This window comes from Rhinatrema bivittatum, chromosome 5 (genome assembly GCF_901001135.1).
Source record: "Rhinatrema bivittatum chromosome 5, aRhiBiv1.1, whole genome shotgun sequence".
NCBI lineage: Eukaryota > Metazoa > Chordata > Amphibia > Gymnophiona > Rhinatrematidae > Rhinatrema > Rhinatrema bivittatum.
This window is the reverse complement of record NC_042619.1, coordinates 288,283,627-288,308,602: the sequence shown is the minus strand read 5'-3', so window position 1 is coordinate 288,308,602 and position 24,976 is coordinate 288,283,627. Positions and strand designations below refer to the sequence as shown.

Here is a 24,976-nt window from a genome sequence, read left to right as displayed (position 1 = left end):
AATTTTTACAGGATGGATTGAATAAAGGCTTGGCTCTTTCATTAAAGGTACAAGTAGCATCTCTCCTGTTTCAGGGTCAGCTAAATGGTAGATCCTTGTCTGCTCATCCTGATGTGGCCTGTTTTCTGAAAGGAGTGAAACATCATCCTCCTTTTGCTGTTTCTGGTGCCCCTATGAAGTCTTAATTTGGTCTTAGATTTTCTGGCAGTGCCTACGTTTAGACCACTGTGTACTCTCTCATTACAGTTGCTGACCTTGAAAATTGTGTTCCTTGTGGCAATTTGGCGCATAGGGTTTCTGAAGTGCTGACTTTGTCTTGCCGGGAGCCATTTCTACAGGTGACTCTGGGGTAGTACAGCTGTGTATTGTTCCTTCCTTTGTTACGGAGATGGTCACTGAGTTTCACTTGACTCAGACCATTTCCCTGCCTTCTCTGGATAAAGAGAGAGATGCAGGGGAGTATTGTCTGTTGCGACCCTTGGATGTCAAGAGACATATTGTCAGGTATTTGGAGATTACAGAGCCTTTGTGGAAGTCGGGTCGCCTATTTGTCCTTCATGGTGGTACTAGACAGGGAGAGCTAGCTTCACAGACTACTATATCTTACTGGATTAAGGAGGTAGTCACGGCTGCATACTTGGATGCTCAGAAGCCATTACCTAGTCAGGTTCGGGCTCATTCCACTCAGGCTCAGGCAGTGTCATGGACAGAAGTTAAATTATTGTCTCTTGTTGACATTTGCCGAGCTGTGTCGTGGTCCTCATTACACACCTTTTCCAGGTATTATCGCGTGGATGTTCAGGCGCTAGAGGATGCAGCCTTTGCACATGAACTTTTTTCTGGACCGCAGGCAGCCTCCCGCCCTATTAGGGAGTAGCTTGGGTACATCCCACTTGTTCTGGATTCATCTGATTGGACCTTAAGAAATATGAAATTACTACTTACCTGATAATTCTTTTCTTTAGGACGGTCAATTGAATCCAGCTTTCCTCCCTTGGCTGCTGTATGCTTCATATTGCTCTTCATATGTGCCTACATGTTACAGGGATTACTGGTAAGTGTTACTCCAGTCCCTAGACTAGTGTTCTTATGTTCTTATCTGAGCTCAGTGTTGCCTGTTGGCTGAGTATTGACATGGTTATCTGTTTTTAATCAAGTTTTTTGCTAGTCTGTCCACATTTGCTTTTGAAGAGAAGACTGGCAGGCTGAGGTCACTGCAGGGGTATATATATACTGTGACGTCAGCTTGCTCCTTCTCCATCTGCTGGTAGCAGTGCATAACCCACTTGTTCTGGATTCATCTAACTGTCCTAAAGAAAAAAAGGAAATTATCAGATAAGTAGTAATTTCTCATTAAGCAATTTTGCTTTTTCCTCATCAACATTTACATATTCCTTCCCCCCCCCCCTTTTTTTAGTTTCACAATTCCACTTTTGCCCTTCCTTTTATCACTAACATATCTTTAAAAAAAAAAAAAAAAAATCTCGTCCAACCCATTTTACCGTATTCGCTGTTTTTCTTCTATTTATATTTTTTTCATTCCTGGCTACTAATCCCAGCTTCTCTTCATTTTTCTAGATATTGTCACATCTTCCTCTTTCTGCAATCTCTTGTAGTTTATGAATGCTAACCTTTTCTCCCTTACCTTTTTAGTTACTTCATTAGAAAACCATGTCTTTTTTCCTCTTCCCTTTATTTACAAAAAGATTTACCTTTGTGATATCTTTTTAGTTTTGCCCATTGCCCTTCTACTTCCCCTAGATTTTCCCATCTAGCTAATGACTCCTTGAGGTACTCCCCCATTTTTGAGAGAGTTAATTTTCCTGAAGTCTAGGTCCCTCGCCTTAAAATGAACCTTCATCTCTTGCATCCTAATATTGAACCATACCATCCAGTGGTCACTGATTCCAAATGATCATCCACTATAGCATCAGAAATACTGTCCCCATTGGTAAGCTCCAGGTCTAGAATCTCCCCCTCCCGTGTGGGTTCCATTACCTGTTGACAGAACAGTTCTTCTCGCAGAGAATCCATGATCATCCCTGCTTCTAGAAGATACTGCAGTTGGGATGTCCTAATCAACATCTGGAAGATTAACATCCCCTAGCATCAACACCTCCCCTTTCACAGCAATCCTGTGAATATCCTCCATTAAATATCTACATCTAACAATATCCCTATGTGATTTTTCTATCTAGGGGGCACTAGGAGGGATTTTGATAAATGTGATTCCTCCTAGTGCTATAACCCACTGTTTCCCAACCTTTTAAAGCCCAAAGCACACCTATATTAACAAAAATTTTATGTACCATACCAACCTTGATGGAGCAGACAGTGCAGACATAAAGAGGATTTATATGGCCAGAAGAATAGCTAGGGAAGTTCTGAAAGATTTGCCAGTCTTTCTTTGAAATTTTAAAATAGAGGAGAGCGGGGAGGGACCAAGACACACATGATCCCATCTCTAAGGATCAGTTCTCTCTACATACAAGGGCAAGAGAAAGGAAAAGTCAGTATGGCACAGGTAGCCAGTTTAGTTAGTTACCTTGGCCGCCTCATGTGGCTGCCAGAGCTCTTTCACTGCCTCTGCTCCCTACACTCAGAATAAATCACATCTAGTGATTCAGTGCATGTTCTGCTTGTCTCATAAAGCCTAGGGGTAATACAGAGGCTGGAAGGAGTCAAAGGAGAAAGCTCAGTAGGGGAAAGATATGTGTGCTGAACAAAGCGGAGCTTGGCTATCCATACTCTGCATGGTGCTTATTAATTTCCATACTCCAGGACTCAGGCTGTAGCTAGGAAGGGGAGACATATGTGACTATACATGTTCTAAGAAAGGAGCTTCTATATGTTTAAGAACCGTTGCTGTGAGAGAGCCCATGTGCTGGTCTGGATCTGAGAATCAGGCAGTGGTGACACTTCCATAGCACACCTGATCAGGTTTGAAGGCACACCAGTGTTCCTTGGCACACTGGTTGGGAAACACTGCGATAACCCCCCCCCTTTTTGGGAGATAGGCCCAGTACTTCAGTGGTTCAGAAGCATAGGAGAAGGAAGGAGGCTAGAGATTCTCCCTGGATCTCAAGCAGTGTTGGTGAAAGGAAGAGTGAGGAGCTGAAACCTTTCCTGGGTTTCAAGAGAGTGAGGATTGAAGAGCAAGATATTTCCCCAAGATCTCAGAGCAAGGTAGCTGGAGAGCTGGAGATTCCTCCTGGATCTCATAGAAGGCAATTCAAGCATTTGGCAAAGAGGTATTGAGGCAAAAGTTTTGAGAAGAATTTTGGATTTTGACTGACCAGTGCCAGAGAGGGCATATTCCTGGTATCCCGATTCCCAAAGGGCTGGAAGAGATATTTTGACCCATTCAACCAGTCAACAGATTGGGTGAAAAGAAGGATGTAGAATTGTCATTAACTCTGTAGATGCTGTTATGTCTTCAGTACAGGGCCTTAATGCATCATCTGTCTTGTGCCATGCCTAATCCCGTCCCCCTGCCCTTTCTGGATGAAGTGACTCCTGCTTTTGTGTAGCATGGTACCTGAACCCCTGGGTGGCTCTTCTCTTCATTTAAATTTGTGTATACTTAACACTAATTATTTTCTTCCATCTTCTCTTGTTTGTTCACAGAACAAAACTCATTCTCACAGCAGAGGAGAATACAATGTTTACAGCACCTTTCAGAGCCATGAACCAGAGTTTGACTACTTGAAAAGTTTAGAAATAGAAGAAAAAATTAATAAAATTAGGTGGTTACCCCAAAAAAATGCTGCTCAGTTTTTGTTATCTACAAATGGTAAGTAGGTTTTATTGTCTGGACTAGTAAAAGGCTACTGTTGACATATTATAAAAACTCAAAATGTTTTACAGTTTCATTCCTTCATGTTTAGGATATTTATTTTTAAATCAAAAAGGCTGTAAAACCCTGTTTTATGGGGCACTGTTTTTGTCTGCTAAACCTGACCTGCAGCATCACCAGTATTCCCCATCTGACCTTACCCAGATTTCAAGTGTCTGATTTTACTGCCTCTTTTGAGATGTCCATGAGTACACAGAAAAGGTATTAAATCCTTGGAGAATTTGCACCATAGTTGCTCTTAATCAGTCTCTTGATACAAAAAGGATTTTATGCCATGACTAACTGCAGGACTTGTACTCTTTTTTTTTTCTTGTAACGTAATGCATTTTTTAAATTTCAGCATTTAAAGAAAAAATTATTTCTTAGCATCCAGTCAGATGAATCCAGAACAAGTGGGTTATGCACCTCTAACAGCAGATGGAGACGAAGCAAACTGATGTCACAGTATATATACCCCTCCAGTGACATCAGCCTGCCAGTATTCTCCATCTCCACAGATGGTGGACGTTCATCTCCCTACTGGGGATTGTTTTTTTTGTAAAAGGAGAATTAAGGATATCCCTCCCCAGTTGAGAATTCCTGAGGCGATTTCCTTGGTCTCTCAGATGAGTGCCTTGGTCCAGTAGCTGGCGTAGACTTATCTGCTAAAGCGGCTGAAAGGCAGCTGGTGTAGGAAGTTGAGTGCAGTGGTGGTAGCATATGCCTTCTCCCCCCCCGCAGCCGGAGACCATCTCTGTACTCAGCCTTATTTACCTGGTAAGTTAAAAGATGTAAAAGAAGGTTTTTGTAGCATAGGGCTTCCTCTTCTTTCCCAGTCTCCATGCTCAGCACGCCATTCTGACGTTCGTCCCGCACCGTGGGACGTGAGCACCCTCTGTAGGCTAGGTCCCACTCTGAGGCTTTTTCGCTGTGTGCCATGTGGTAGGCCACAACGGCATTTCGTGCATTTTTCTTAGGTTACCCTCTACAGGATTGTCTGTTCAGCATGTGCGTCTAGGTTGTGCGTCCAGTTTTTGGATGCTTAGTCAGGCCTTGTATTCCATGTGTCTAAAGTTAAGTGGCTCCCAAGTTACATTGTGCGCTTAAATTGTTTTTATGGTGCTTAGTTTTGGGACACCTAAGTTTTGGATGCATTGGAACATCTAGGTGTGAGACATCTAAGTGTTGGACTCCTAGGTTGGATGCCTAATGTTTTTGGATGTACAAAAAAACCCCCAAAAAACAGTTGGCCCCCCAACTGTTTTGGATGTACAAAAAACCCCCCAAAAAACATCTTCGGCCACCGCTTAAGTGCACTTCCTGCCATAATGGAGCCTAAGCCCAAGAAACCTACACCCAAGAAACCTTTTTCTTTGCACTGGCTGTTATATTCGAGCCTCTCAGCCAGGAGTGTCCACTAACAGGCTTGAAGGCTCTCTTGTCCTGTAAATGTATACTGTACTTTTCTTTAGTATGCTATCTTAAATTTCTTTTATTTTGTCTTGTATTTAATTTAAATGACCGTAACTTATTTTAAACTTATGTTTATGTATGTAATATTTGTAAACCACCTAGACCTACTAAAATTGTTTAGGCGGTATAGAAAAGATTTATATAAATAAACTTATGCTAGCGCTGTTTGGAGGCTCAGGGAGAATTACCATCTTCTGATTTCACTAAGCCTGGTTCTTCCCAGTCGGATATGGCCTTGGGTTCAGATGGCTCAGTTGGAGCACCTGATTTTGGAACTCCCCAACTGGTTCCACTGCAGGAGATGATAGCTCAGTGTGTATGCCTCAAGTACCTTCTGGATTTGGATGAGTCTACCTTGTCGTGGGTACAGTTTTTCCAGGGGATTGCAATCATTTTCCAGGCTCAATCTTCAGCCCTCTCTAATACTCCCAGAGCAGAGTCACAAGTAAGAATCTTGCTAGTGCAATAGCAGGACTTCTCGATGAAGGTCCAGATGGCAGGGATGATGAAGGATTAGAATCGTATAGAACTATGCAACAGTTCTTTCGTAAAGATGAGCTGCCAGCTCTGATTTCCCAGACCTTGAAAATGCTCAGGGTTCCTGGAGCAGACACAGTGACTGGGCCAAAGAATAATCCCATTTTGCTTTCTTTGTGTAAGGCCTCTTGTTTTTTCCCTGTGATGGAAGCCATTCAAGCATTAATTGATCTTGAGTGGGGTGCCCCAGATGCTAATTTCAAAGGGGGGCGGGTTTTGGAAGGTCTTTACCCTTTGGATCCAGTGGCAAGAGAGCAATTACATTTTCCAAAGGTAGATGCACTTGTGTATGCAGTCTCCAAGTGGACCACTTTTCCAATGGAAGGAGGAGCGGTCTTGAAGGATGCTTTATTTATTTTTATTTAGCATATTTAGCATATTTATATACCGTTTTACCAGTATTGATACTGACCAAAGTGGTTTACAATAATATAGTTATAAAACAAAATTATAATCAGGTTTAAATATAAAATAAACTGAATAAAATAATAAAACAAAGTTTCAACAGAGTAAGAATAAAAATACAATATATGGTATTATCAATAACATAAAAATAAGGTGACATAAAGATAAAGAAATTGGCAATTACATTTTAAAAACTTAAAGAACAGAAATTAAAACAAGTAAAACAAGGGTATTTAACTATCAACTGGTCATTAATAAAATTATATCTAAGAACAACTCACCTAATGCTACTTACTCTAAGAGGTTCAATATCCCTAAATGCTTCCTGAAACAGGTGAGTTTTCAATGCTTTTTTAAACTCCTTTCGACTAGGTATTTGCCTTAAAGGATCAGGCAGAGCATTCCATAAAATAGGACCGACTACCGAAAAGGCTCTATTTCTTGTCACATTCAGTGCTGCATTCTTTACTGACCGGACTTCCAGTAGATTTTTCCCCGCTGATCTAAGTTCTCTCTGAGGCTTATAGACTCGCAACGTGGAACACAGCCAAGTAGAATCTATGCTGTTTAGCAAGGAATGTATTAGCTAGATAATTTTATACTGATAGAAGGATTGGGACTGTTCTTAAGCAAACATATAATGCAGTGGCAATGACTTTGTAGATCGCTTCTTGTTGTTCCTGGTGGCTCAATCTTGTTTACTTCTCTCCCAGGAGGTCGATGAGTCCGGGGTGAACTCCAGGGCAGTTATGGAGCCAGCTGCTGCTTTTTTAGCAGTTCCGGGCTGTGATTTGGAAGCCACTCCTCTGGTGAGAGGAGTGGCTTCCATTGTAGCAGCCAGACATCAGTTATGGCTGAGAAATAGGTTGGCCGATACGACCTCCAAGGTTAACCTTACCAGATTGCCCTTTAAGGCTCGCTTTTATTTGGGAAAGAGTTAAAAAAAAAAAAAATTGGCCAGTAAGTGGGGCGAATCTCCAATTCCTTGTTTGCCAGAGGATAAGAAGCAGACACCAAGCTCTTTTAAAATGAGAGGTTATACTAGAGGATCCAGGCATTTTCGTCCCTATAGAGGAACGACCCTTTAGAGAACTTGACCTTTTGGTCGGTCTCAATCCTTTCGTTCCCGACAGCCAAGAAGGGGGGCGTGGGTTCGAATAGTGGAACCTCCCAATAAAGGTTTGCTGATTACCCCCCCCCCCTCGGAACTAGAGATTGGGGGATGCCTCTTTCTCTTTCATCAGAGGTAGGTCAAGATCAAATTGGATCAATGGGTGCCAGAGGTGATACGACAAGGGTTATGCGCTGGAGTTTTGCAGATTTCCATGTTCATGGTGTCTCCCTGCCACTCTCCGCAGAAGAAGCAGGTAGTGGAAACTACATTGGCAAGGCTCCTCAGTCTGAGGCTGTGGTTCCAGTCCCCAAGCCTCAAGAAAATACAGGTTGATATTCCATTTATTTCATTGTGCCCAAGAAGGAGGGCTCCTTTTGTCCTACCCTGGATCTCAAACCGTCATCTGTGGATGACACATTTTTGCATGGAAAAATTGCACTCTGTAATAATGGCTGTGCAGTTGGGGGAGTTTCTGACCTCCTTGGATCTGTCAGAGGCATACCTTCATATTCCCCATCTGATTAGTGCATCAATGCTTTCTACGATTTGCAGTTCTGGGACACTATTATCAGTTTCAGTCCCTGCCTTTTGGTCTGGCCACCGCCCCAAGGACCTTTTCCAAGGTAATGGCGATAGTGCCGGCAGAATTGAGAAAAGATGGGATCCTCATACACCTGTATTTGGATGACTGGCTGATTCGAGCCAAGTCGCTGGAAGCTGAAGAGTGACCCTCAAGATGATTTCCATGTTGCAGGGGCTTGGCTGGGTGGTGAACCTGACCAAGAGCAGACTTCAGCCTGCTCAGTCATTGGAATACCTTTGGGTTCGATTCAACACAAGGCAGGGCAAAGTTTTCCTGCCGGAAGCGCGCATTCAGAAGTTGATGACACAGCTCCCTCTGTTATTGATCACTCTGCGCCCAACCATATAGTTCTACCTGCAAGTATTGGCTTAATGGCGGTGTCCCTGGAAGTGGGCCCATGGGCGAGGGCGCATATGTGTCCTCTTCAGTGCTCCCTGCTGTCTTGGTGGAATCCGCAGTGTCAAGACTATTTATTTCGGCTCTTCCTGCTGATGGAAGTCTCCTTCCAACTGCAGTGGTGGCTGCAGGTGGATCATCTAAGGAAGGGAGTTTCCCTAGCACCACTGGACTGGCTAGTACTGACAACAGATGTGAGCCTTCTTGGTTGGGGAGCTCACTGTCAGGAGCCAACAGTGCAAGGATGCTGTAATATAGAGGAGTCTCTCTGGAAGAAGCCAGGGTGGTTCATTTGACATGTTTGCAGCAATAGGCTCCAGGGTTGATCGGTCCAGATAATGTTGGACAATGCAAGCACTGTGGTTTACATCAATCGGCAGGGAGGAACCAAGAGCCAGCAAATGTCGCAGGTAATAGATCAGCTTATGGAATGGGCAGAAGTGCATCTCCAGATGATGTCAGCCTCACACATAGCAGGAAAAGACAATATAAGAGCAGACTTTTCTCAGCAGGGAGAGTCTGGACCCAGGAGAATGGGCCTTGTCAGATGAGGCATTTAAGCTGATTCTGGATCGCTAGGTGTTCCCCATTCTTAGACCTCCTGGTGACCTCTCACATTGCAAAAGTTCTGCAATTCTTCAGTCGCAGGAGAGATCTGAATTCATTGGGGATCGATGTCCTAGTGCAGGAGTGGCTGGAAGACAAGTTGCTGTAGGCCTTTCCTCCATGGCCCAAGGTAGCTCTGGATTGGCCCAGGAGACCATGGTATGTGGATTTGCAGCAGCTCCTTGGGGACACTCCCCTTTGACTTCCGGCAGACAGGAACCTGCTGCGTCAGGGTCTGGTTCTCCACGAAGGTCTGACTCATTTTTGTCTTACGATATGGTCCTTGAGAGGACTCGATTGCTGAAACATGGATACTCGATGGCAGTGATTTCCACTTTGCTTAGAGCTAGACAGTTCTCCACTTCCTTGGCCTATGTGAGAGTTTGGCGAGTGTTTGAGGCCTAGTGTGAGGATCGAGGTACTCTTCCTCATTCGGCCAAGATCACGCTCATTTTGGAATTTTTTCAGGATGACTTGAATAAAGGTTTGGCCCTTAATTCCGTAAAAGTTCAAGTAGCGGCTCTTGCCTCTTTCAGGGGGTCAGGTGAATGGTGAGTCCTTGTTGGCTCATCCTAATGTGGCCCATTTCCTGAAAGGAGTGAAACATCTTCGTCCTGCCTTGCGGTTTCCAGTACCCTTATAGAGTAAATTTGATCCTAAGTTTAGACTGACGTGTAGCCTGACCTTGCGGTTACTGATCTTGAAAATGATGTTGCTTGTGGCAGTTCTGCGCAGAAAGTTTCTGAGCTGCAGGCCTTGTCTTGCCAGGAGCCTTTCCTCCAGGTGACTCCAGGGATGATACAGCTGACTACTGTTCCTTCGTTTTTACCAAAGGTGGTCACTGCATTTCAGTTGAATCAGTCCATCTCCCTGCCATCTCTGGACAGAAAGAGAGATGTAGAAGAGTATCATCTGTAGCAACCCTTGGATGTCAAGAAACATATCATTCAGTATTTGGAGGTTACTGAAACTTTACAGAAAACAGATCGCCTGTTTGGTCTTCATGGCAGTACTAAACAAGGAGTACTGGCCTCACAGGCTACAGTAGCCCGCTGCATTAAGAAGGTAGTCGCAGGAAATAGACCGACTTGTGGAAGGACATCTACATAGAAACATAGAAATGATGGCAGAAGAAGACCAAATGGCCCATCAAGTCTGCCCAGCAAGCTACGCACTTTATCCATTTTTTTTCCCTTTTTCTCTCTCCCACCTGTTACTATTGGCTTCCAGTACCCTCCAGCCCTAATTCCACTCCACCCAATTTAGAGAGCAGCTTTGAATCTGCATCCAAGTGACATCCAGCTCAATTGGGGGTAGCAACCGCTGCAACAAGCAGGCCACCCCCTTGCCCCATACTCTTACCCACCCCTGTTTTTATTTTTTTGTTTTTTTTTTTTTTTTTTGGAAATAGCAGCCCTCCATCCTTCCGCTCCGTGAAGGTGGAACACAAACTACTGGCCACTGGCATCCCGCTCCGTGAACGCCTCTGTGCCTACTGCCGCTCCGTGCAGTGTTTGAATGCCTCTGCGGCTACTGCCGCTCCGTGCAGTGTTTGAATGCCGCTGTGGCTACTGCCGCTCCGTGCAATGTTTGAATGCCGCTGTGGCTACTGCTGTTCCGTGCAGTGTTTGAATGTCTCCACTTTATTCACGCCCTCTAGACTTGATGGATCCACAGTGTTTATCCCACGCCCCTTTGAAGTCGTTCACAGTTTTAGACTTCACCACTTCCTCCGGAAGGGCATTCCAGGCATCCACCACCCTTTCCGTGAAGAAATACTTCCTGATATTGGTTCTTAGTCTTCCTCCCTGGAGCCTCAGCTCGTGACCTCTGGTTCTGCTGATTTTTTTCTGATGGAAAAGGTTTGTTGATGTCTTTGGATCATTAAAGTTTTTCAAGTATCTGAAAGTCTGAATCATATCACCCCTGCTCCTCCTTTCCTCCAGGGAGTACATATTTAGATTCTTCAATCTCTCCTCGTATGTCATCCTGTGAAGACCCTCCACCTTCCTGGTCGCCCTTCTCTGAACCACTTCCATCTTGTCCTTGTCTCTTTGTAGATACGGTCTCCAGAACTGAACACAGTACTCCAGGTGTGGCCTCACCAAGGATCTGTACAAGGGGATAATCACTTCCCTTTTCTTACTCTATATTCCTCTCTCTATGCATCCCAGCATTCTTCTGGCTTTTGCTATCGCCTTGTCGCATTGTTTCGCAGACTTCATATCATTAGACACTATCACCCCAAGGTCCCTCTCCTGCTCCGTGCACATCAGCCTTTCCCATCTAGAGATGATCTCAGCCTCACACATTGCAGGAAAAGACAACATAAAAGCAGACTTTCTCAGCAGGGAGTGTGTGGACCCAGGAGAATGGGTGTTGTCAGCTGAGGTATTTCAGCTGATGGTGGCTCGCTGGGGCCTTCTGTTCCTAGACCTGCTGGTGACTTCTCACAATGCGAAAGTTCCTCGATTCTACAGCCCCTGAGCATAGATGCTCTCGTACAGGTCTGGCCAGAAGACAGATTGCTTTATGCTTTTCCTCTGTGACCGTTACTGGGCAGGATAATTCGCAATTATGAACGCTACAGGGGGCTAGTACTCCTGGTGGCACTGGACTGGCCCAGGCGTCCATGGTGGAGGCCCTCCTTCATTTTCTGTTGCACATGGATCCTTTTCTTCACGAGGATCCGACTTGGTTCTGTCTTATGGTTTGGCCTTTGAGAGGGTTCGCCTGTTGCAGTGTGTATTTTCCTCTGTGGTGATTGCCAGCTTACTCCATGCTTGAAAGTTCTCCAGTTCCTTAGCCTGTCTACGGGTTTGGAGAGTTTTTGAGGGCTGGTGTGAGGAATGTAGTGTTCTTCCTCATTCAGTTTAAGGTCCTGCTCATTCTGGATTTTTTGCAGGATGGGTTGAATAGTTTGGTCCTTAATTTCTTGAAGGTGCAGGCTCTTGCCTGTTTCAGGGGTCTGGTGATGGTGATTCCTTGTCGTCTCATCCTAATGTGGTCCGTGTTTTAGGGGAGTGAAGCATCTTCGGCCTCCCTTGCGGTTACCGGTTCCCTTGTGGAGTCTTAACTTGGTGCTGAATTGTTTTGGCGGGCTCTACAATCCAACCGTTGTGTAGCCTTTCCTTGCGGTTGTTAACCCGGAAGACAGTGTTTCGGTGACCATATGTATTGTGCGTCAAATCTCTGAGCTGCAGGCCTTGTCTTGCTGGGAGCTGTTCCTTCGGGTGACTTCAGGGACATTGCAGCTGCTTTCTGTTCCATCTTTTTTACCCAAAGTGGTGTCGGACCTTCATTTGAATCAGTTCATCTCTTTGCTGTCTCTGGATAAGGTCAGGGATGCGGAGGAGTATCACCTCTTGTGCTCATTGGATGTAAAGAAACCTTTGTTCTGGAAAGGTTTCTGAGCCTTTCTGGAAGATGGCTCGCCTGTTTGTCTTTCATGGCAGAAGTAAGCAGGACGCTCCAGCTTCGTGGGCCACAATAGCTCGCTGGATTAAGGAGGTGGTCACGGACGCGTATGTGGATGCAGAGATACTGTCGCCTACTCAGGTTCAGGCTCTTTCCACTAGGGCTCAAGCAGTGTCTTGGGCAGAGATCCTATTGTCTCCCTTTGATATCTGCCGAGCTGCATCGTCCTCCTTACACACCTTTTCCAGGTATTAACATCTGGATGTGTAGGCCTGGGAGGACACAGTCGATGCACGTGTAGTGTTGACTGGATCGCTGACATCCTCCCATCCTGTTGGGGAATAGCTTTGGTACATCCCACTTGTCCTGAGCCCATTTGTCTATATGTTAGGAAAGGAGACATTACTTACCTGATAATTTTGTTTTCCTTAGTTTAGACAAATAGACTCAGTTTCCTGCCGTTGGCTGCCACTTGAGTGTGTCAACCTTCCTCCTCTGGGACTCTGGATCCCAAGGGATTTCTGGTAAGTGTTCATCTGTCCCTAGATTGGGGTATCTAGATTCTTATGTGAGTTCAGTGTTTTCTTATTGATTGAGTACAATTATGGGTTGCCTGTGTTTACTCAAATCTTTTTATTAGTCTGTCCACAATTGCTTTTGAAGAGAATACTGGCAGGCCGGGGACTCTGCAGGAGTATATACTGTGACATCAGCTTGCTCCGTCTCCATCTGCTGGCAGGGTTGCATAACCCACTGGTCCTGAGTCCATCTGTCTATACTAAGGGAAAACAAAATTATCAGGTAAGTAATTTCTCCATTCTGCAACTTCCAAACTGAAAATATTTGGTGCAGAGAACAGTAAAAATGCTCATCAAATCAACATTTAAATTGCAAGACAAAATATATTGCCATTTATACAATACGTTTTGGCTAGGGTTATCAATTGTAGGAAATACAAGTACATGCATACACAGGCGGTGCAATATTGGCACGCATTAAACAGGCTCTCATAATTGAGCACCCACTTTCTTAACGTGCGCTGATCCACCTCTCCCAGATGCCAGATTTAATATTTAAATGGACTGCCACAGTAAAAAGGAGGTGCTAGGGAAAATTTTGTGTTCCTAGCACCTCCTCGGCATTGGGCGCCCAGGAGAGGTGGCTGATAGTGGGTTAGGATAACAGACGCTCAATTTTACAAGTGTCAGTTTTCTTAAACTGTGCATAGCTATGGGTTAGGGAATCGAACCCTCGTTAATTGAGTGTCCGTTTCCTAACCTAACCGCCGGCTCTCTTCTATTTATTTATTTATTTAAGGTTCTTTTTCGGGGGGTTTTTTCGGTTCCTCCAACTTAATATCACCAAGATATTAAGTCTGAGGAACTACAGAAAAGCAGTTGAGCCATGCGCTGGCCGCATCGCATGGTATTGCATTGGCCTGACAGTGAAGGCAGAACCTGTCCTGAAAAAAACGGAGCCAGTTTTTGTCCCTAAAAGAGTGGACGGTGGCACTGGGGGCTTCTTTTTTTTCTAAAATATCCATGCTTTTGTTGTGTTAACTTTCAGGGGAAGAAATTTAGATTTTCTGATCCTTTGCATTTAGAGACCTTTTTATTGGATAAAAATCCAGCTCGAATATCCGAGAAAGACGACCAGTAGAAAAAAAGAATACTTTAACTCCTCTCACTTAAAATTTTTATAGGATGCTGTATTTATTTTCCTATAGAAAGACACTAGGGGTTAACACATTTTTTTTTCTTTTTCTTCCGCCTTGATTATGGGTTATAAGTGCAGATACATGTTTATTATATTTGATATGTGTATTTTGTTTATTGATGCACATTATTTCCTTCTATTTCTTAATTATGATTGTAATTTGTGGGGTTTCCCACTTTGTCCTGTTTTCAGCAGTCTTTAGCTAGGGATTCACCAATGTGTGAGGACGGCCATCCTACATGTCCTCAGAGAAAGCAGAGTTGCTTACCTGTAACAGGTGTTCTTCGAGGACAGCAGGATACCACTCCTCACGAAACCTACCCGCCTTGGCTGATTCTCCATGGACTGAGCGATTCTGTCCAGAGGGCAGGATGATATCTACAGCTGCACATGGGCAAATTTGGTTAATCACCGCAATGTTGCTATCCAGAAGCCATGTCTCTGTGAGGAACAAAAAATCAGATTGTTATAAACACAAAATATCATGAAAGACCAGTGTCTTTCTCTTAACGGATTAAGCATTGATTAACATTATTTTCTATTGGGCCTGGATAAGGCAAGAAGAGTTATTAGATGACATAAATTACTTATGTGACATGAGTTGCCCATACCTGCCGAGTGAATTCCAGTAAATTGGGCCCGCCACAGAGAAGTCTTCTGGCTCATGCCAGCATCCCTTGAGAATATACATATATGTACCAGTTAAGAAGGCATATCGAAAGCCCATCAGTCCTTTGCCAGTGGATTGTGGTAACATCCAGTCAATATTAACTTTTGGATAATATGCATATTTATGAAGTCTGTAGAAGAGAGAAAAATTTGAACTTAGTTACTGGACTGCAGCACTGTACTGGGTTGCTTGCTGCCATTCACACAATCTCCACACCTCTGAAAGTGGCACCCAAGACTTTTCACAAAACTCAAGCTAAGCTTCGAGGCTGGGCTTGCAGGTCAGGTCAGCCCTCCTCCATTAACTGTGGAGTACTTTCCAACTTAATCCCTGCCTAAGTCTTGGCAAGCCAAGCTATCTTCGCTCCGTCCTTGGCTGCATAACTTAGAGGTGTCTGTAGGTTATGGGTCTGCCGCCCTGAGACTGTGGTGTTAACTTGTTGCTTGCCTGTTGGAAGTCCAGCTGGCTGCCTTCCATGCTGAGATAATACCTTGATTCCCTGAAGGACAATCCGACTACTGTGGAGGGTGAGATAAACTGGCTAAGTTACTACTTTAAGCTGGGTAGTGTATTGGCATTGAGAAATCAAAGTTAACTTTGAGTTACATGCAGGGGTTTTTATAAACTTTGCAACAAGAATGCTTTGTATGTTTATGCTGCCGCAATAAAACTCTTATAAACTTCTAAAAGATGTAGATATTCTGCTCCCTTGTACATGAAATTTGACTGTTATATTGTTTTAATGTCAGATAATCCATAATTGTAGAATCCCTTACAGTGGCCAGGAAGGCGAATCTGCCATTCTGATGGGCAGAACAAAATCTCCTGCAAATATCAGCGGTGCATATTGTGGGAATGGAGAATGTTCAGACTGATTTCTTCAGCAGAAATATGTTAGATCCCGGGAAGTAGGAACTTAGAGAGTAGCTTTTCAGAAGATGATAAATTGGTCAGTGCCTTCCTTATGTAGGTCTGATGACAACTCTCCAGAGCTCCAAGCTCCTATGTTCTTCAGTTGGGGAAGGAGTGGGACTTCAGTAGGATTGATGCACTTACTTAGCCATAGTCAGAAAACAGACTTCATGTTTCCTTCCTTTCCTCTGATAGGAAAGACTTTGAGAACTATAGATATTCACCCCTTGTTGATCATTCTGATCTCTCTGGATTGGCTGAGGAGGCCATGGTATGCAGATCTGCTATGGTTTCAGGTCAATCTTCCCTTTTGGTTCCTTGGAGCTCAAGGCCTGTTGCAAAGATAGATTCTCATGGAAGATCCAGTCCATTCTAACTATGGCCTGACCCTTAAAGAGTCACATTTGCGTAGGAAGGGATAACCTTCAGCAGTGATTTTTACCCTGTTTGAAGGCCTTTAAGAATTCTACTTCTTTGGTTTATATCCAGATCTGGCATGCATTTGAGGACTGTTGCAAAGAGTTGTCTGTTTCACCCTGATGAGTGGATATTCCCGCCATATTTATATTAGAACATAAGAACATAAGACTTGCCATACTGGGTCAGACCCAAAGGTCCATCAAGCCCAGTATCCTGTTTCCAACAGTGGCCAATCCAGGTCACAAGTACTTGGTAGGATTCCAAGGGGTAGTTAGATACCATGCTGCTTATCCCAGGGATAACAAGTGGATTTCTGCAACTCTACCTTAATGGTTTATGAACTTTTCCTCCAGGAACTTGTCCAAACCTTTCTTAAATGCAGCTACATTAATAGCTTTCACTGCATCCTCTGGCAACAAATTCCAGAGCTTAATTATGTGTGAGTAAAATATATATTTTCTCTTATTAGTTTTGTGTATCACCTAGTAACTTCATTGTGTGTCCCCTAGTCTTTGTTCTTTTTGAAATAGTCAACAACTGATTAACATTTACTTGTTCCACTGCTCATTTTATAGACCTTTATCATATCTCCCCTCAGCTGTCTCTTCTCCAAGCTAAAGAGTCCTAACCTCTTTAGCCTTTCCTCATGGGATTTTTTTTTATATATATTAGGTTTTTATTTTTTTAGGTTTATATTCCACCTTTCAATTCCCTGAATGTTCAGGTGGCTGCTATTTCATTTTACACCCAGACATTTTTTGATTTCTTTGAGAAATTAAGCATATCTGGCCTCCTTTTATGACTCCGGTTCCTCAATGGGATCTTAATCTGGTGCTCAGAGTCCTGGTAGGGGCCCTTTTAAATAATTTAAGCAGGTTTCCCCATATAGATTTCTCATTGAAGTCTATTTTCTGGCAGCTGTTTGTACCTCCAGATGAATTTTAGAGTTGCAAGCTCTGTCTTGCCAAGATCCTTACTTAGTGTTTGCTGCCGAGTCTGTTTCTTTTTGGCCAATTCTGTCTTTCTTATCTAAGGTTGTGTTGGCTATTCATCTAAATCATATGATTACTCTTCCATCTTTTTCTGAGGGCAAATATCATGGCAAGGATAGGTCCCTCCATTTTTTTGGATGTTCGTAGTATTCTGTTTAGGTATCTGAAGGTCATGAATCCCTTTTGGAAATTGATAGATTGTTCACCTTATTTGGGAGGCCTCATAAGGTGCTTCCAAGTCTAATTTGTCTAGACAGAATAAAGAGATGATTTCATCAGCTTACTTGCTGAAGGGTCAGCAGACTCTGAAGGCCGTTCAGGCTTCCCCTTGAGCAGAAGCTCTGACTCTTCATCCAACAGAAACATGTTAAGGCAGTTACTTGGTTGCAATGAATGGAATGGTGTGGTAGTGAGCCCTAGGTACTGTGGCATAGTTGACTCTGCCTCACAGGTGAAATTACGAGGCCTATGCCAACAGCTGTCAAACACACCCTGACTGAAGCTTCAACTTTACCAGCTGCCTCTTCCACAAGTTGAGCCCTTCAGTTCTGGAGGCTTGTGGGACTTATATTGGTCCCTAAAGTGGTAGAAAGAGCAAAAGTCCGAAGGCGCACCAGGGTCAGGACAGTCCAAGGTTGGATCGGTGCTAATGCAAGTGCTCAGGTCCAGGCGGCAGGCTATCATGGTCAGGTCCAGTGCAAGAGGTCAGGTCCAGGCAGCAGGCTATTGTGGTCAGGACCAGTACAAGAGGTCATCACCAGGAGGTCAGGCCAAGGATGGACGAAGACAAATGAGAGACACTAGACAAGACTGAGATAAAGAGGCAAGGCTGGGCGAAGAAAAAAGCTGGATGAGAAAGGCTGGATGAGGTAGGGGAAGCAAAAACAGGAACGAAGAACAACGAGACACAGTAAGTACACAGGAGCAACATGCACTGCATAATGCAGGAAACCCATTGCTGAGGTGAAGACTGGTTAGTATGGTCCTGTTGAAATAGCCAGGTTGAACTGACATCATCTGGGGGCGCAGTGCAGGAGTTCCAACTGCAAGGCCTTCATTAAGAGTGCATGTGTGCCTATGGGCCAGCTCTGCATGCCCAGAAGGAGAGGTAATGGTGGTGTTCCTGCTGCGAAGAGGAGGGCCCGGTACAGGAGCAAGTTGGTGTCTAGAGTGAGTGTGGTGGCTCACGGTGCTATCCCATGAGCCGCCCATCTTAACACTTGGTCTTACATAGAAACATAGAAATGACGGCGGAAAAAGACCAATCGGCCCATCCAGTCTGCCCAGCAAGCTCCCACAACTTATTTTCCCATTCTTATCTGTTTCACCAATCACCAAGTTCAGGTCCCTTGTTGGTAACTGTTTGATTCAAATTTCCTGCCATCCCTTGCCATTGATGCAGAGAGTAATGTTGGAGTTGCATCAAAGGTGAGCATAAGGCTTAATGGTTAAGGGTAGGAACCGCCGCATCAAGCAAGTTACTCCGATTCTTGTTTACCCAGACTGCACAGATCCATGCCTTGTTGGATGTTGTCTGAATGTAAATCCTCTTTTCCACATTTATCCCTGCTGTTGAAGCAGAGAGCAACACTGTATATGCATTCAAAGTGATTTATCAGGCTTAATTGGTTTAGGGTAGTAACCGCCGTAATAAGCAAGCTACCCCCATGCTTATTTGTTTACCCAAACTGTGAAGTTCGGTCCTTGTTGGTTGTCTGAATGCAAATCCTCTCTTCCACATTTCCCCCTGCTGTTGAAGCAGAGAGCAATGTTGGAGTTGTATTAACAGTGCAAAGGCTTATTGAGTAAGGGTAGTAATCACCAGATAGTAGCCTCCATTCCAGCAAGCCATCCCATTTTCTTTCCTTGAATCCTGCTTCATTTATGTTCTTTATGTTTTTCATTTGTCTTCTTTATGTTCTTTCACTAAATTCTGCAGGTTGGGTCAGGAAGTGCTGGTGCAGACGTTCTCAGAGCTGTCCTGCCTTTTTTCAATCCTACAGGTCAATCCAGTAAAGTGTGGCCTTGTTTACCCTGCTCCTAACCCGCTTTCTACTCACTTTCCGGCCGCGTTAGCCCTTCCTGCGATCCACAATCCCCTTTAACCTACTCTTACCGCGTCCTTAAATCACCGGGTAACCCCTTCCGCCCGCGGCATGTATATTACATGTAAACGATCGAATTAGCTATTCCCTACCATCCAGTAACGCGCGCCCCGACTATCGCTTTTTTACCCTGCCGTTTTGCCGCGCGTTTAACCTGCTAACTTACCGCCTACCCTTACCCTTGCGTTAGAGGCAGGGGTAAAGGTAGGCGGCAAACTTTCCCCCAGCCCCCGCTCACCTGCCCTGGCCGCGTCCATGGGTGCTGGTCTCCGTGGCAGCCCCAGTCCTCTCCCCTCCTCGCAAAGCAACAAAAGCGAAAAAAAGTGAAAAAGCGAAAAAAAAGTTGCAAGAGAGAGGGGGGAGAGAGGATGGGCAATCCTACGCTCGGGATTGCCAGTCCTGTCCCCCCTCCTCCCGAAGCAAGGCGCGAAAAGCAGCCTTGCTCCGGGAGGAGGGGAGAGAGGACTGGCAGTGTAAAGCGACGAAGCGACTTACTTTTTTTGCAGCCCCCCTCCGGAGAAGGACATCGGCGAGGACGACCGCGGCTCCCCTGCCTCCAGCTGCCCACGAAGATGGACGCCTGCACGGGCGAAAGCAGCCCCTGTTTGTGCAATTGGGCCGCTCAAGGCGTGACGTCACGACGTTTGGCGTCACGGAATGTGACGTCACGTCTTGAGCGGCCCAATTGCACGCTTTTTTTCCGCTTTCGTTGCTTGCTTCGGGAGGAGGGGAGAGAGGGCTGATAATCCCGAGCGTCTGAGAACCGTCCACTTCCTGGTACCTGTCATTTCAAATGTCATTTGAAATGACAGGTACCAGCGTGTCTGTGAAGCGTTAGGCCCACGCACCCAGGTTACTGTATAGGCGCTGTATAGCGCTCTATACAGTAAAACGGGTTGCGCGGGCCTAACGCTTCACGGACGCTTCTTAAATGCAGCTTGCATTTGCAAGCTATTTACATACAGGATCGAGCGGTAGGTGAGCTGGACTGTGCGTGCGGCAACTGCGGGTGCGCCGGGCACCAACGCAGCTCTTCCTACCACTCGTTACTGGATTGACCTGTATGTTAGAATGGATAAATCTCACGCATCTGGACTGGTGTTGCAGCATGATAGGGAAGGAGAGATTTAATTTTACCTGTTAATTTCCTTTTCTTGCGTCCTGCTACAGTAGTCCAGGACCCTCCCAGGAAGTTGGAGTTTGCACTGGTTGTAGATTTCGGGTTTTACAGAAATTCTTTATCTACTCCTTTTGGGGAGAACCAGAGTTCCTCTCTTTATTTTCTTTTGTCTGTTTTTGTCTCTTTCACTTTTATCCATAGTTGGGATTAAAAATTGAGAATGTTTTCCTGGAGGATTTCCTCCTTATATCTAATTTTGTAATTGTTGAAGGTTAATTTTAGTTTAGGTGCAGTTTTGCTTCCATTGTTTTGAATAAGGATACTGACTTTCACCTGTGTTGCACCATCTTACTACCTATACTGGTAGTATTCTTTTTCCATGTAAATCTACATATCTGGACTGATGAACCAGGATTCAAGGAAATAAATTAACAGGTAAGACTAAGTTTCTCCTTAACAGATAATCCCAGTAATTTTGCTCAAATAATCCTTTTTAAAGAAATACCTTGAAGGTAGATCAACCATGTTCCTGAAGTCATGCATTCAAGCCTGAAAGATCAACCCCTTATGGTCATACCAGCTGGATATACAAACTTGGCAACTTTTTCCCTTTTAATCTAGATGGGGATCCTGAATCATTTGTTGCAGAGAAGAGGCTGATATGAGGGGAAAAACATGCAATTTGCTCCATATAGCTGTGTTTTCTTAAATTCTTTCATGGGCTAAGTCTAGATGCTTGACACCAGATATTGCTATTTTTATGACTGCTGTCTCAAGAAATGTGCACAGTACTGGAAGTTTTTCTGTATTTCAGATAAAACAATAAAGTTGTGGAAAATCAGTGAAAGGGACAAGAGACCAGAAGGCTACAACTTGAAGGAGGAAGATGGAAGGTATAGGGATCCTACTACTGTTACAACACTTCGGGTGAGCACACTTGGATATCTTTTCAAGAAAAGTTTAAAAGAACAGAGTGCTAAATGTAGAGACACAGATCTTTTTACATGATGATATTTTAAAGCATTTATCACCACCTATTGTGGCTCATCATTTGCCTTTCTTAAATATTTACTAATGAAAAGAGGTCCAGAAAGGAATAGGGTTTTTAATTTTTTGCAAAGTCCCTCACAGAGCTTCATTTCTGCTGGTGGATTTGTTTCTGACTGTTTTGCTACAGATTACTTTTTTTTAAAAGACAAGAGTCGATGGGGGCCTCAGTGAGACAAGCGCACTTTATGGAAAAAATTCACAAAGGGATATCTTCATATGCTCTCATCTGTAGTACAAGATTATGTAGTTTTTTGTTTTTATTTAAATCAAATTAATCTTACTGGATACATTTAGCAAAAAACTTACTGTAAACAAAACTGTTTGATTCCAGTAATCTGATTGATCAGAACTAGCAATGCTTTGTTTCACAAACTGAGCTATTAGGTCCATTTGAAAGTTTCTGTTTTTAAAAGTAAAAATGAAATAAACACAGTTGCACTTATAACAGTAATCCCCCCCCCCCCCCCCCCCCCCGTCCATGATGCTCTGTTGAAATTGACTGCATTGGTTTAGTTAAGGTCATTCAGCTTCTTCAAATTGAGTATTACATTTTAGCAAATATCCTGAACATCAGTTTTGTAGAAGAGAAAAAGGTTATTGGTATTGTGAATATTATCATTGGGTGTTTTAGTCTCATGGCATGTACTAGACATTTTATATCATCTGGAAAACACCACCTACAGTAATAACACAGTGCCCCCTATTACCAAACTGGAGCTTAGATGTGAACTTGAAGTTCAACTTCCTACAACTACTCAAGGTTTTATTAGTATTAATAAGGGATATACTTAAGGCTGGCCTGATACCTGGTGGCAGTCCTGCACACTGCCATATAGAGGATCTGCATAGATTGCTGAGTACAACTTCTACTGCTTGTAATGACCAGGGCTAGGGTGATGCTGCAAGGGCAGCATTCATGTCCTCTTGGGGAAGGAGTCTCAACCATAGCTTGACAGCCATATTTACAGGCCAAACTTACTAGATTCCAGAGAGAGATGCATTCTGAGATTTGACAGATTGACTGATGCTGGCATGTCTACAAAAAGAACGTACTTACTGGCTATATTTCTGCAGGTGCCTGTCTTCAGACCCATGGATCTCATGGTGGAAGCAAGTCCCCGGAGAATATTTGCCAATGCCCACACGTATCACATCAACTCCATCTCTGTCAATAGCGATTATGAAACATACTTGTCTGCAGATGACTTACGGATTAATCTTTGGCATCTAGAAATTACAGACAGAAGTTTTAGTATCCTTTTCAAATGAAAACAAAATGCTTGCACAAGAAGGACTTTGCTAAAAGTGGTGCTGTTTAGGCTTGGAGTTGAGATGCATTCCACAGAATGATCAGACTAAGGAAGGTATTTAGTATGTGTTTGAGGTATTCCTAATCATAATATTTAAGGCAAATATATCCATTGGGGGGGGGGGTGCAGTTTTCAAATTCAGAACTGTCCTGGTAAAGAAAAAAAATTCTAATTTACTCACAGTAAATAAGATGCAAAAACATAGATGTTAATCTGCACCAGCAGCACAAGTGCTGCGTGTGTGTTAAGATAGGAAGAGGAATAGATGCTTGTTTAAGAGGTGTCCTTAATAGACCAATAATGATGCAAACAGATAATGATGCTGGTTGTAGTTATGTCTTTCTTTTAGTTTGTTTAGCTATCGGAGACCCATATTGTCATTTAGAATTGTACAGATTTTAAGAATCAGTTATATTAAATGTAAATTTTTTTGCTGCTGTTTTTTGAATTCCTTTACAAAATGCCCACCAGATATAGTAGATATCAAACCTGCCAACATGGAAGAGTTAACGGAGGTAATTACAGCTGCTGAGTTTCATCCACATCACTGTAACACATTTGTATACAGCAGCAGCAAAGGAAATATTCGACTGTGTGACATGAGGGCAGCAGCACTCTGTGACAGGCATTCTAAATGTGAGTCCTGCCAGTATCTATCATCTAAACATCTTTCCTTTTTTATATATAAGTAAAAAAAATTCTTTTCACATTTTTGCTGGTAGTAAATTAACAGTGCAATTGATTTCTCTCCTCCCCTTTAACTGAGTGAATTAAAATAAAGGTTTACTGATACCCGAGACTAGTTACTGAGGGCAGCCCCACATAATCCACCAAAAAGGGAATCTCACTCACTCTTAAAAAGATTTGAAATGTGTTACAAGTGACAAAATAAAAGCTAAAAGAACAGCATTCAAGAAATATATTAAGGATCCCAAAGGGAAGAGCACAAAGAAGAATATTTGGTACAACTGAGGGAGACGAAGAAAGTAATCAAGACGGCAAAAAGTCAAGCGGAAGAATTGCCAAAGAGGTAAGGAGAGGTGACAAAATATTTTTCAGATACATCAGAGAAAGGAGAAAAGTTCAAAGTGGTGAAATTGAAAGGTGAAAAGGATAAATGTGTAGAGAGACACGAAGAAATGGCAGAAATACTAAACAAATACTTCAGTTCGGTGTTCACTAAAGAGGACCCAGGTGAAGGACCGTCGCTAGTTAACAAGAAACTGGAGGGGAGTGGAATAGATGTTACTCCGTTAACAGTGGAGAATGTGTGGGAAGAGCTGGGAAAACTGAAAGTGGACAGAGCCATGGGGCCTGACTAGGTTCATCCCAGGATACTGAGCGAGCTCAGAGATGTGCTGGTGGGTCCACTGCGCGACCTGTTCAATAGATCACTAAAAATGGGAGTGGTGCCGAGTGATTGGAGAAGAGCGGTGGTGGTCCCGCTTCACAAGAGTGGGAGCAGAGAGGAGGCTGGAGACTACAGTCCAGTTAGCCTCACCTCAGTGGTGGCTAAGGTGATGGAGTCAATGCTGAAAGAGAGAATAGTGAACTATCTACAGTCTGAAGAATTGCTGGACCAGAGGCAGCATGGATTCACCAGAGGAAGATCCTGTCAGACAAATCTGATTGACTTTTTCGACTGGGTGACTAGGGAATTGGATCAAGGAAGAGCGCTCAAAGTCATCTACTTGGATTTCAGCAAGGCTTTTGATAACTGTCCCGCACAGGAGGCTGGTGAATAAAATGAGAAGCTTAGGAGTAAGTGCCGAGGTGGTGGCCTGGATTGCAAACTGATTGACGGACAGACGACAGTGTGATGGTAAATGGAACTTACTCTGAAGAGAGAGCGGTGTTGAGCGGAGTGCCGCAAGGATCTGTGTTGGGACCGGTCCTGTTCAATATCTATGTGAGCGACATAGCGGACGAGATAGAAGGTAAGGTTTGTCTGTTTGTGGATGACACTAAGATCTGCAACAGAGTGGACATGCCAGAAGGAGTGGAGAGAATGAAATGGGATTTAAGGAAGCTGGAAGAGTGGTCAAAGATATGGCAGCTGAGATTCAATGCCAAAAAGTGCAAAGTCATGCATATGGGGTGTGGAAATCCGAAAGAACTGTATTCGATGGGGGGTGAAGAGCTGATGTCCACGGAGCAGGAGAGAGACCTAGGGGTGATAGTGTCTAATGATCTGAAGTCGGCGAAACAATGTGACAAGACGATAGCTAAAGCCAGAAGAATGCTGGGCTGCATAGAGAGAGGAATATCAAGTAAGAAAAGGGAAGTGATTATCCCCTTGTACAGGTCCTTGGTGA

The 24,976-nt window shown here is 43.8% G+C and overlaps 1 protein-coding gene across 4 annotated transcripts in view; it reads left to right on the top strand.

Moving 5' to 3' along the window:
• PPP2R2A (protein phosphatase 2 regulatory subunit Balpha) overlaps positions 1-24,976 on the top strand; it is a 247,466-nt gene that overhangs the window by 141,240 nt on the left and 81,250 nt on the right. For 3 of the 4 annotated variants that reach the window (XR_003857077.1, XM_029604089.1, XM_029604090.1), the window contains exons 4-7: positions 3,628-3,793; positions 21,116-21,228; positions 22,426-22,603; positions 23,133-23,297. Coding sequence is in view for 3 of the 4 variants with exons in the window: in XM_029604089.1 (XP_029459949.1) it covers positions 3,628-3,793; positions 21,116-21,228; positions 22,426-22,603; positions 23,133-23,297 (622 nt within the window). In the remaining variant the exon portion in view is untranslated. The remainder of the gene's footprint in view (positions 1-3,627; positions 3,794-21,115; positions 21,229-22,425; positions 22,604-23,132; positions 23,298-24,976) is intronic. The other variant, XM_029604091.1, reaches the window with a different exon arrangement.